Source organism: Chelonia mydas, chromosome 1 (assembly GCF_015237465.2).
Source record: "Chelonia mydas isolate rCheMyd1 chromosome 1, rCheMyd1.pri.v2, whole genome shotgun sequence".
Classification (NCBI taxonomy): Eukaryota; Metazoa; Chordata; order Testudines; family Cheloniidae; genus Chelonia; species Chelonia mydas.
Genome location: NC_057849.1, coordinates 158,415,147 through 158,428,221, shown reverse-complemented (window position 1 = coordinate 158,428,221; position 13,075 = coordinate 158,415,147). Strand labels below are relative to the sequence as shown.

The 13,075-nt window shown below is 43.1% G+C and overlaps 1 protein-coding gene across 2 annotated transcripts in view; it reads right to left on the bottom strand.

Moving 5' to 3' along the window:
- KCNJ6 (potassium inwardly rectifying channel subfamily J member 6) overlaps window positions 1-13,075 on the bottom strand; it is a 222,428-nt gene that overhangs the window by 159,489 nt on the left and 49,864 nt on the right. The window contains exon 2 of one of the 2 annotated variants that reach the window (XM_043538228.1): window positions 2,362-2,406. The exons of the other annotated variant lie outside the window; for it this stretch is intronic. Coding sequence (XP_043394163.1) covers window positions 2,362-2,386 — 25 coding nt within the window. The 5' untranslated portion in view covers window positions 2,387-2,406. The remainder of the gene's footprint in view (window positions 1-2,361; window positions 2,407-13,075) is intronic. 2 annotated transcript variants of the gene reach the window in all.

The following is a 13,075-nucleotide window of genomic DNA, read 5'->3' as shown; positions in this document are numbered from 1 at the left end:
TATTTTCATTTTATTACAACTGTATTGTCCTCTCTGTTCTTTTCTATTCATTACATGGATCAGGCTAATCTCATCTGAAAGAAAAAAAACACAGGCTTTTATTTGTTTTAAGTTTGAATTTGCCCAAAGAGAGAGTTAATCTTGAAATTAATTCCATCAAACTGTACGTGCAGGATCAAATCAAGTGTGATTCATGTTCCATTTAATATAAATTAATAGAACACCCTATTCACGGCAGTGGCTTGGTATCCACTGTGAAACTACCTTTCTGTAATTAGCTGTTATAACAGGGCCCTTCCCTTGCTGGAATAAGAAGAGAGCCTGCAAACACATTTTATGGGAAACAAAGATTAATATTCTGTCACCTGAATGACACAGACTTCTCTAATTATTCTACTGTTCATAAACCATGATGAAAAAGTGAACAAACACACCTTGGAACGGGATATGTTGGAGAGCTAAACCTCTTTAAGCACAGACTAATAATAGCTCAGTTGAATTAGCCTTCTAAATGTCTTATTCGTAGATTTTAAGGCCCAATGGGACAACTGTGATCATCTAGTCTGAGCTCCTCTATAACACATGCCATAAACTTCCCCCAAAAACTTCCTTTGAGTTTCTGCAATTTCATTTTGCAAAGTAAAAATCTGTTTTAAGTTATACAGTCACAGTTTCTGACTAAACAATGTGACACATCAGTATTCAAATATTACACGAGAAGTCATACTGTGTACAGTTCATCATAATGCTTAGGAACACTTTTTGAGACCCATGATTCACTTAATTGGGTTTTTTGTTGGGGAGATCTACTAGTCGTGTAGAATAGAAATAGATACTTAGGGCCAGTTCTTCAAAGGGCTTCTACTTGTGTACATGCAAATTACTTACACAAGTGATTTTGCGCACACAGAAGATAGCATTTATGCACACACAATCCATCTGTAAAAGGTAACAGTATACTCCTGATTATCTGAATAGCATGGAGTACACGCATTTTGTTCATGTAATTGGGAGTTTGGGTAATCAAGAAGGCAGGAGCCATTCAGCAGCGAGGTGGCCTCCTCCCACAGCTGAGGGCTCAACCTCCTCCTTGCAGTCCTGACCACGCCTCTCTGTGCTGCCTTGCTTGCTCACTCCCATGACAGCAGGGCTCCAGAAGGCTCCCTGTACTGCCATAGGGCCAGTGACACCTGATTCCTGCAGGCACAAGGTGCAGGGAGGAAGCTGTGGTCCTGGTGAGGCAGAGCACACACATCAGCCTTTGACCATTCTTTTTAATGACCCATTCAGTCCACCCAGGGGAGTGTGTTGCCTAGCTACCTAAGTCCCTTAGATCAAACATAATCTTTTTTCCCCTCACTGGGTAGCCATGCAAGGTATAGAAGAAAACTGAGGCACACATAGGCATCATAAAAATATTACAAAAAAACTCCCACTTCATCATAGCACTTCTTTTAGAACAGTAGTTTCAGATCACTTAACCTGGAAAATCGTAACCTGGATCAACTTTCAAATGCAGAAAAACCCTAAGAGAATAGTTTCACTTTTTATAAAACAGTATCTTAGCATTAGCCAGACAGAGTAAAATATTTTCTTTTCTCCCTTTTAAAATTCACCTTTTTTTATCTCTCCTAGACCCATGCATTGGACAAGCTTTCAGGGGAAAAATAGTCAGTTTCCAGGATCTTCCTTTAATTTCTCTCAGTTCTATTGGGGAAATAACTTTGTCAGCTTATGAACTTGGGTCTTACTCTTCCAGGCTCACATGAAATATAGACAATTCTTCATCAACCATATCTCAAATTATAGAACAAGCCCCAAACATACAGTTAGAGGTTACATATTCAAAACAATGTACGTATACCAGAGCCCTAAAAAATCATTGAGAGGCCTCTCACGTACCTCTGAGGGCATAATTCATATGGGGCACATTCTGCAGACATGCATCCTGTGCAGTCCCATTGAATTCAGTGGGACTGTGCTGAGTGTAAGAATTTACACTATGGCCCTGATCCAGTATAGTGCTTAAATCATGTGCTTGACTTTAGTAGTCCTATCAACTTTAGAACTAAGAGTAATCCCATTGAAGTCAAACATGTACTTAGCTGGATAAGGACCTAAATCCACAAAGACCCAAATAAATCTACTTTAATAAAAGAATAGGTGTGAGGAAGGAGAAATTTGTCTTTTCTTCAAGGGGGGTTTAAGAAAGGAATGATTCAAGGCATGGAGGTGGGGGTGAGTAGTGGGCTTGGAAGAAATCTTTGTTTCCAGGGAGTATTTCCTATTTTTTTGTGCTATTGTATGGAAAAAACAAAACGAGTAGGGAGGAAAAAAGTTGAACTTCCTATTTGTACTCACTCATCGACTCTGTCAATTTGGCCATCTTTCTCTTTTGTGCTTCTCCTAAAGACAAAATAAAAACAAACATATATATATATAAAATACACTTGACTGGAGGTGGTGCTATGTGGGATATTGTCGTCTGAATCACTTCTTTGTATATCTTATTTCCTAAATAATGTTGGAATAATCAATGATCACATTTTTTGAACAGGAAAATCCTCCAGATACTTCTACAGTGTTTTGTTGTTCTAATTTTGCTGTTAAATGGGCCCTACCTTAGGGAGCTCTTATTGTGCTTGAATTGTGTTCGTGAAGTATGAGAAGCATATGTGTGTAGATAGAGGTATTGAATTTCTTCTATCAAAGAGACGGTGGAGGAGGAAATTGCTCTTTCTTTTCCACCCTGCAATGCTTTAAGACATCTCAGTTCTAGTGAACCCCCTTAGATGACACTTTAGATAAAGAAATGCTACTGTAGAGATCAGTGAATCTCAGAGAGGTTAGGCAGTTTGAGTGAATGTCAAACCATTGAAAATAAACACTGCAAGGAACCAATCAACAAGTCAGTCCATTTATCCCTATGGCACACAAGGATGCATATGCTCCACCTAACCATCCACTTGTTCCTTTGTGCTGTTTGTTTGCATAAAAAATACTGTACAAGCTTAAAAATAAAAAACTTCCTAAAATCTGTTTCCTTGTTCTGGTCACGTTGTTTGTTGGGTCTGCTGCTGCTAAGCCCCTCATTGCTAAGGCCTGATCCAAAGCCAATTGAATTCAATAGACTCCCACTGACTGACAGTGGGCTGTGGTTTGGTCCCCAGCATAGCATGGTTTGTTATGCAGACTTGCCCTGGTCAGAGCAGTGAGGGCCTGGTGTGTTCTAGTGGCAGTCTGGGGTTTGGTGGCTCTCTCTGGTGCAAGATGTATGCAGACTCAGGTAGTTAACAGTGCAGAATTAAAATAATCCTGGGCGTGTCCCAGGTTGGGACTTTGCCCTGATTTGTGTCCCCCAAATTCCTTCAAAGCCCACGGCCTCACCCCTGTGTGGGGTATCAGTAGCTGGGACTCTCCCATCTGCTAGGAGATGCGGTAGTGACTGTGATGCCCTTCCTCCCAGGTACCTAGATGACACCTGAGCTGGAAGCTGGGACGCCTCCTTCTTCAGTGTCTGGGGCCCATCTCTTGGCTGTGTACAGGAGGTGGGGACCACTTTTCTACTCTGGACTGGTGGTGCTGTCTCCCTTGCCAGTGGTGGGTGTAGTGGTAAGGACCCCTTTTCCCTTGAGCATCTGTTGTGGGGGCCTCACCCAGAGTAGGAGGCGGTGGTTTGGGAGCCAGGCAACTCTGTCTGCTGGAAGATGGGTCTACAGACATCACTGCATGAATTACCTTGGGTCATGTTTTCATGCTGCTCACAAATATGAGAGCTAACCCTCACATGTATTTTTTTTAAAATGAAAGCTGAAATTCTGATATCACATGGCTCTGGGAGCCAAGGCTCTAGGCACGGGACCTATAGTCCCCATGTCTTAATCCAGCACTGGCTGCTACTCAGAACAAGTATCTGAAAAATTGTATGTGAACTAATTTGCTTCTATGTTCATCTCAAAATCCAAGAGTTTTACTAACAAAAATCCCACAAATCTAACATTTCTTAGCAATAGAAAGAATTAGAATTTGTGACTTTAACAGAAGGATACTAAATAATGTTGCACTGCTGTATCTGTCACACAATATATTTCGCACTGTGTGACAGAGTTAAGGTCACACTCCGAGTCAGTGAAGGTGAGTGAGGTTAATGGCCCAAGCCATACTCATAAGGTAGCAATGTGGAGCCAGGTTTTTGCATTGTTGTGAAAAGGAAGAATGAGAGAGAGCACTAATTAGAATCAACGCAGCAGTGCCAATAATAGAGAGAAATATTCAGAATATTGTAGATTAGTGACTTCTATAATATCCAGCATCAAGGCAAAACACTTATTCCTTTGAAAATCCTTATCCGTATCATGTGTCTGTTTTTTTAAATTACTTAGAAGTGTTTTTAAGATCAAATTCTGTTACCGAATTTATAGTTGACAGATGAACGAATAATCAATTGAAGACAAACTTTTGGCTCTGAAGACAAAGGGCTAGATTTATCAGACAGAAACAAGTTATAATATTAACAATTAAGTATTTAGTCTTCAATATTATTGAACAGCCCTGCTAATGATAAGGCCTCATAATGAGGGAGGAGGAGACTAGAATATCATTCTACTTGTTAAAATAAAATATCTAGTGTAATAAAGAGGGCTAGGGCTAGACAGTTTTGTCATTTTGAACTCTGATAATGACCAAGTATCTGTTTAGGCAGTGGTTCCCAAACTTGTTCTGCCGCTTGTGCAGGGAAAGCCCCTGGCGGGCCGGGCCGGTTTGTTTACCTACCGCGTCCACAGGTTCGGCTGATTGCGGCTCCCACTAGCCGCGATTTGCTGCTCCAGGCCAATGGGAGCTGTTGGAAGTGGCGCGGGCCGAGGGATGTACTGCTTCCAGTGAGCACCGTGGCCAATGGGAGCCACAATCGGCTGAACCTGCAGACGTGGCAGGTAAACAAACTGGCCCGGCCCGCCAGGGGCTTTCCCTGTACAAGTGGCGGAACAAGTTTGGGAAGCACTGGTTTAGGAGAACCTAGCACACTGAAATCCTAACAGAATGTCCACTTTCCTACAATAATGACCTGAAACACTCACCGATAAATGCTTACGTGAAGCAGAGACAATGATCAGTGAATCAGTAACAGACTCTTATTGGAGCAAAAACTTGAATTTCAATTAGCAGTTTTGCCATTGTATTGTACCAGATTTAAAAAGAAATCTGAGCAATTCAAGCTTCTAAAAACATTACCAACCTGGATCACCTATCACAGAGGGAACCCAAGATGACAACCAAGATTCAGCTTGTTGCAGCAGTTTTAGAATATTCAAATCATTTTTTGTCTATTGGAAACTACTAAATCATCTTATACTCTGGCATCTCTTCTTCAGATGGTAAAGAATCTGCTTTTGGAACTTAGTTAACAATAGAGCTGGTTTGAAAAAAAATTTCATTTCTTTTTTGTTACTGTTGAAAATCAAAATTTCTGTGAAGATTTGAAATTTTCATATACCTCCAAAAGCAGAATTAAATTCTAGTCAGAAATTTCAGCCCATTTTGTTTTAAAAAAAATTCTGACAAACTGTTGTCAAAATTGCAAATTTTGTGAATTTGCAACCAGCTCTAATGAAAAGGAAGGAATCTAGCGCTCACTCCTCTAGCTAGATGAGCTCTGACACACATTTTTTAAAAAGAAAAAAAATTTTTTTTGACTCTGAACACACAATGGGAGACAGAAGTTGCTATTTTTACCATTGTCACTTTTCAGAGTAGAACTGAACTTCATGTGGACATTGTTGTATGCAGTGTTGTCGTAGCCATGTCAGTCCCAGAATATTAGAGACAAGGTGGGTGAAGTAATATGTTTTATTGGACCAACTTCTGTTGAGGAGAGAGACAAGCTTTCAAGCTACACAGAGCTCTTCAGGTCTGGGAAAGTTCTCAGAGTGCCACAGCTAAATACATGATCAAACAGATAGGACAGCATAAGTAGTTACCACATATTCTAAGGGACAGTTCAAGGTGAAGTGGGCCATTAACAGCCCTGCAGTCATAGGATGAAATGGGGGGGGGGTGTTAATGGGTTACAGATGGCTGTAATAAGCCATAAATCAGTGTCTTTATTAAGACCATGATTTTTAGTGTCTAGCAAACTTATGAATTTAAGCTCCCAGGCTCCCTTAGGTAAGAGATGGTACAGAGCTGCCACCCCAGATGGAGCACCAGGGAGATTAACTCTCACTCAGTCTCTCCAGATACAGGGAGGTGTGTTGTTTGCACTAGTATTAGGCTGGCACAGAATGATCCCTCTGGTATATTAGCTTTACTGGCTGATGGACAGGGCGTATTAGGGCCATGGCCCCACCTCTTGTATGATCCTGGGGCAAGCAAGAGCAAGCAGTCCTTGTGCTCCTCTGAGGGCAAGTCTACACTACAGCGCTACATGGGTGCAGCTGCACCGCTGTAGCACGTCTGGTAAAGACACGCTATGTTGGTGGGAGATTGTTCTCCCGTCAGCATAACAGCTCCCCCTTGGTGAGAAGCAGAAGCTATGTGTCTCCCGCCAACATAGCGCCGGTGTAGACTGCACGAAACTTGTGTCCCTTGGGGTGGGGGAGGGGCTTTTTCACACTCCTGAGCAATGTAAGTTATATTGACTTAGGCGGTAGTGTAGACCTGCCCTAAGTGTTTGGGCTGCTGCTATGTCCTGCTCTTGAACAAACGTGTGGTGTGGATAAGGGACTTCCTGCATGCCCACATCCATCTCAGCAAGGAAAGCACAATATGCGTGCAAAGTGCAGGAGGCAGATTCTACCTTTTTGTAGTGTTAGTAAACTGGTGTATGAAAAATATATTGCTACATAAAGCACATTAGCTTGGACTTTATTTAAAAAAAACTGCTTTAAATCCCACCTTCCTCCCCATCCACCAATATTAGTACTTTCAGATGGCCTCTTTCATTCCAACCCAGGATCACTGTGTAGGATAGGAGCTGGTAACAAGGCTCCTGATCAAAGCACACTCCTCAATTGAAATGGGCTAGCTATTAGCAGGCCTTATTTCACTCAAGGGATTGTGGATTCTCTTTGCCTCCAGAGAATCTGTATTTCTTGTCTTTCTCTGAGCTACACGTTCAGCCGTGGTTCTTTTTGATGGGTTTGTTGGAGGCTGCAGTACACTTCAAACACCATTGTTGTTCCCTGTTGTTAACCTGTTCCAATGTACTTTGAGAAACTTAGGGATACATGCTTTCTATATGCTGTCTTAAGGCAAATATAGACCAGCCTGATATTGCATTGTCAGACTGTGGCACGGCACTACTTGCTGTGATTTTAGTCTAGATCAGTGTCACACACAGTACTGAGACAGTGGCAGCCGCATTATTATGCCCTTTTGGCCAGTATACCATGTTTGGCTTCATATCATGCACTGTGTTCTAAAGAAAAATGGTGACCCTTGTGTAAAAACCTGTCTGGTTGCCTGCTCCTGAGTCCTTGGCATTCTGTCACAGTATGTATATCAGGACGGTCTGGAAAGGTAGCAGAGACTTGAAATTCCTTAGGTCCTAGTGTTGTACATCACAATATGTGAATCACACATGAGTGGAAGGGGAAAATCACCTGTATCCCAAATGAAACCCAAGAGTAATCAAAATGTGGAGTATTAAAGCCACTTGAGTTGCAGTGAATAAGCACTGGATGAGACATACTCTTTTTGCAATTCTTCTGTGAATCTTATGGAAGGATAGTAAAATCTATTGTAATGTTTTCCTCAACTATAGTCAGTGATGAGCTGCCAAAATCTTAACAATGGGTTCCCTCCTCACCCCACGAGGGGGTCGTTGCCCACCCCCGCCCCCCGGGACACCTGCCCCATCCATCCCCCTCCCGTCCCCTGACTGCCCCCGGAACCGGGCAGGAGGGTCTTATGGGCCACCGTAGTGGGTGCCCACCCCACGCCTAAGAGCCAGAGGGCACCTGCTGGGGCATGAGGTGAGGAGTCCTGGCGGTGCTCACCTGGAGCAGCTCCCAGGAAGCATCCGGCAGGTCCCTCTAGCTCCTAGGGGCGGGGGAGTGTAGGGATAGGAGTGTAGGGCCTGGAGCATGCACGGGGAAAATTTGATGGGTGCATAGCACCCACTGGCAGCTCCCGGCCCCAGCTCACCTCACCTCCGCTCTGCCTCCTCCCCTGAACTTGTGGTCCCGCTCTGCTTCTCTGCCCCGCCCTCCCCCCGGCCTGGCTTCCTGTGAATCAGCTGTTCGGCGGGAAGCCGGGGAGGGCTGAGAAGCAGGCAGTGGCTTCCCGCTCAGGCCGAGTGTGGCGGAGGTGAGCTGGGGCAGGGAGCGGTTCCCCTGCGCCCCCCCCCACCCCCCCCGCTGGCTTACCTGCTGCGGCGCAGGCGGCCCTCCTCATGCCCCCCTGCCCCAGCTCCCCTCCACCTCCATGGGCCTGAGCGGGAAGCTGCGGCCTGCTTCTCAGCCTGCTCCGGCTTCCCGTGCGAACAGCTGATTCGCGGGAAGCCTGGGGTGGGGGGGCGGAGAAGCAGAGCGGGGCAGCGCGTTCAGGGGAGGAGGCGGAGGTGGAGCGGAGGTGAGCTGGGGCCGGTGGGTGCTCTGCACCCACCAAATTTTCCCCTTGGGTGCTCCAGGGCTGGAGCACCCATGGAGTCGGCGCCTAGGGTGCCACTTTTGGCCGGTTAAATTTAGAAGCCCTTTTAGAACTGGTTGTCCATCGCGGAACAACCGGTTCTAAAAGGGCTTCTAAATTTAACAACCGGTTCAAGCTCATCACTGACTATAGTGTTTCCTTTGACTTGGATTAAGCTATTTAGATCATTGTCCTTTAGTTTGGTTTGATAACAAGGTGGTGACAAGAGTGACTGTACTATATATGCAGATGTGCACTAATAAATTGGAGGGCGTTTAGCACATCTCTAGTTAAAACCTCTTATTGTATTTCCTTACCTTATTATTGGCCATACATTTCCAACTATGGATCAGAACGCAAATATACTGTTTTTATTATACTATCTTTTTGTGGAGTTTTGTCATTTTCAAAAGAAATTCAGTGACAAATCCCTAGTAATTTCATTGATATATCCTCTTTGGTAGTAGCTAATTAACCACTAAATGCAACTTTTACCTCAATGAGCTTGTAGGATGGTGTAATCTATCTTGGGATATCTTAAATTACTTTTCAAAACTGCACAGAAATGGTGTTCTGTTTGATACACTATTAAAAGAGAATAATAGAATTTCATTTTATATAGCGCCTTTCATACTCAAGACATCCCCAAATGCTTTACAGAAATGAATTAGAGACTTGTTGTTCAGTGATGGTGTGTAGGCAAATGCAGCAGTCATTATGCGTTATTCGCTCAGCAATAGCCTACACGCAACCTTGGAAAGTAGAGCCTAATTTAGTCAAAATCCTCTCTGACTAGGGTGTTGGAGTTACTCTTTTTTTTCAAAAGAGTGCCACAGGATCTTTCATTTCCACCTGGGCACATACCAGACACAGAAGAAAAGACCACGTTTAACATCTCATCTGTAGGACCTCAAATAATGCAGCACACTCTAGTACTGTGCTGTATTAGCACTTTCCCCGTCATTCACATTGGTCCATGAGATATGCATTTGAAAACCTCAATTTTTCCTAGCCACAAAAATCAAGCTCTCACTTTGAGCAAGTTTTTCAGCTCCTATTAGAGCCAAGGTACGTAGCATGGAGAATAGTATGTGAAATCTGCTGTAGAAAAAATTGAATTGATTAGCTGCATAATATAAGCATTAACATCTTAGGAGCATTTGAATAATCTTTCCACACACTGGTGGTGGTGTGGGATAGGTGTGGGGGTAGAAATGCTTTCTAAGAGCAGGAATAACAGGTAAATGTTGTTGATCCTAGTTATGCTTAGGATGTAAGCATACTTTTCATTAGTCTCCCTGAATCTGCCAGAATAAGAATAAATGAAAGAATATTTTGAACAGGAGAAAATGCCTAAGATGTGTATTTATGAGCAAGAGAGAGTACAGTGTACTTGTATTCACGAGAAAGAAAGTCATGTTTGGCATTTTAAGTAAGGATTGAGCTACAGTAAATCACAATTTATCATTTTTGATCAAATAACCTTAAGATTTTCTCATATCTTTACATTAAAAATATTCCACTGCAGAGAACATGAATCTGAAAAATATTTTTAAGAAGCCACCTTTGGCAGTGAGTCTCAGCACTGCTGATTTCAAAAATCTACTTAATTTATTGTGCTAATGCTGCCAAGATACGCAGGTTATTTTATGAACATTTCTCTTTTACCTTTTTATGCAGTTAAATACTTGCAGCTTCTGCTGTCAGCTGTAGAACAGCTATTTAAATAGCATTTGAAGGCACTGGTAAGGAAATAATGGGAGCATTTACAGTTTGTAGAATAATGATGAAATATCGGGGGGGTGGAGCAAAAGTAAAAGGTAAAAAAAGTGGTGATATTGTCATGTAATTAAAGGCAGATTTAGCTTCTTAGTATCTTAGCTTCTTTAGCTTCTTTGCTATGAAAGACAAAATACACATCTGATTTTCATCTGTCATTACAAAAGTCCTACAGCACACCTGAAGGTTTAACTTGAAGCCCTCAAGCCCTTTTAAATATCTCTCTACCAACACAGCTGTGCTAGCTAAAACCACAGAGCGTTTATTTATTTTCTTAGCCAAGGTGGCATGTATATGTACTTCTGTCCCTTGAGAAGTTAGACTTTTTTGTTTAGATCCACTTTGGTCTCCTAAGTTCAAATTTTAGATCCTCAAAACCCCTGTTCAGTTGCTGCCTAACCCTGTTGGCACCTAAGTTTCTGTCTATAAAGTCCCCATAGGACCTAAACTTCTCTGAGCATGTGCAGAGCTGCTAAAATTCATGTGTCCGGTGCCTAGCTCATACCTAAACTTCAACCAGATTCACCCACTAGGCATTTCCCTGCCTATCTTGCCAGTGAGGTCTGAGCTGGTCGGCATGCTCTGAGGCCACTTATATATTTGTAGAGCTAGACAGAAAGTAAGAATGACTTGGTAGCCCAGTGGTTAGGGCACTCTCCTGGGATGTGGGTAAGTCATAATCATGCCCCTCCTGCAATGAATATTTAAATATTTAATACAAAGTGGAACAGTTCAGCCCACCCCAGAGTACCCCATAGCTTCATGGTTAGTCTAGGTAGGAAACCCAGGTTCAAGTCTCTGTTCCTCTTGGCCAGAATCCCACGTGAGTACTCTACCCAGTAGGGAATCAGGAGGGCTCCTCCTCCTCCTCCTCCTCCTTTGTTTGTGAGAAAGGACTGGCTGGGTGTAGTGCCTAATTCCAGCATAGTTCATGGCTGCTGTGAATCCCAAGTGAAGATAAGTGCCTCCCTCTAGCCTCAATTTAGGCACCTAAGTCGCTTTGAGAGGTGGGGCCTAGGCCCAACCCCCATCCTTAGCATTTCCTATTGGGTAGTTTAAGTGGCTCCATGCTCAGCATGCTGACTTCTGTAGATCTCATTCTTTAGGTGCATAACTCTCCTTATGCAGGTTTCAGAGTATCAGCCGTGTTAGTCTGTATTCGCAAAAAGAAAAGGAGTACTTGTGGCACCTTAGAGACTAACCAATTTATTTGAGCATAAGCTTTCGTGAGCTACAGCTCACTTCATCGGATGCATGCTGTGGAAAGTGTAGAAGATCTTTTGTACACACAAAGCATGAAAAAATACCTCTCCCCACCCCACTCTCCTGCTGACAACAGCTTATCTAAAGTGACCACTCTCCTTACAATGTGTATGATGATCAAGTTGGGCCATTTCCAGCACAAATCCAGGTTTTCTCACCCCCTCGCCCCCCCCTCCCCCCACAAACCCACTCTCCTGCTGGTAATAGCCTATCTAAAGTGACCACTCTCCCTACAATGTGCATGATAATCAAGGTGGGCCATTTCCAGCACAAATCCAGGGTTTAACAAGAACATCTGGGGGAGGGGGGGTTAGGCTACCTTGCATAATGACTTAGCCACTCCCAGTCTCTATTCAAGCCTAAGTTAATTGCATCCAATTTGCAAATGAATTCCAATTCAACAGTTTCTCACTGAAGTCTGGATTTGAAGTTTTTTTTGTTGAAGAATTGCAACTTTCATGTCTGTAATTACAAAAAAAAACTAGTCCTTTTGAGGACCAGGAGGAATTCCACATAACTAAAAGTTACCAATTGATACCAAGTCCCCAGCATGGAAACTGTGAAAGAAATCTTTTGAGATCATTCCCTTGAAGCAGCTAGGAGAAATATAAGGGACACACCCATAGATGGCAGCTTGGCCCACCCTGTAAGAAAATCAAGCTTGCCCACAAAAATCTCCAGCCACCCAAGGAAGACAGATGCTCCTAGTAGGGTATTCAATACTCAGAATAACAATAATGAAAAATTCTGCAAAGGACAGGCAGACAGCAGGATGGACAGTGTGCTGTCTTCCCAGAGCCAAGACATGAGACATCACTCTAAGACTGGAAAAGTTTCTGAAGTTTACAGGCAAGGCTCCATTGCTGGTGATTCATATCCTGCAACAGTGTCATCAGTGCCAATATCTCACAGATAACAGATGACTCAGGGAACTCAGAAGGGTGCTGAAAAAGAAGAATGTCCAAGTGACCTTCTCTGAGATCCTTCCTGTCCCATGAGGGAAGGAAGATAGAATGCACAGAAGATTCTGAAACTGAAGTGCTGACTAGGTAAGTGTTGCAGGGTGGAGGGTTTGGGTTTTGTGGAACATTGGTCCACCTTCTGTGGGGAGAGGAGGCTGTATAGTTTGGATGACCTTCACCTTAATAGAAAGGGAACCAATCACCTTGGGACAGGCTGGCTAGAGTAGTCAAGAGGGTGTTAAAGTAATAGCAAAAAGGGAAGATAAAAAGAGGGAAGAAATGAATACTCATTTAGCACAAAATCAAGATACTGAGGAAAAATTTTTATCAAGGAACCAAAAGATATGAAGAGAAGAAATTCTTTAATTGCCTATACGCCAATGCTTGGAGCCTGGGTAACAAACCAGAGGACTGGAATTGTTCATTTTATGAGCATAAATTTA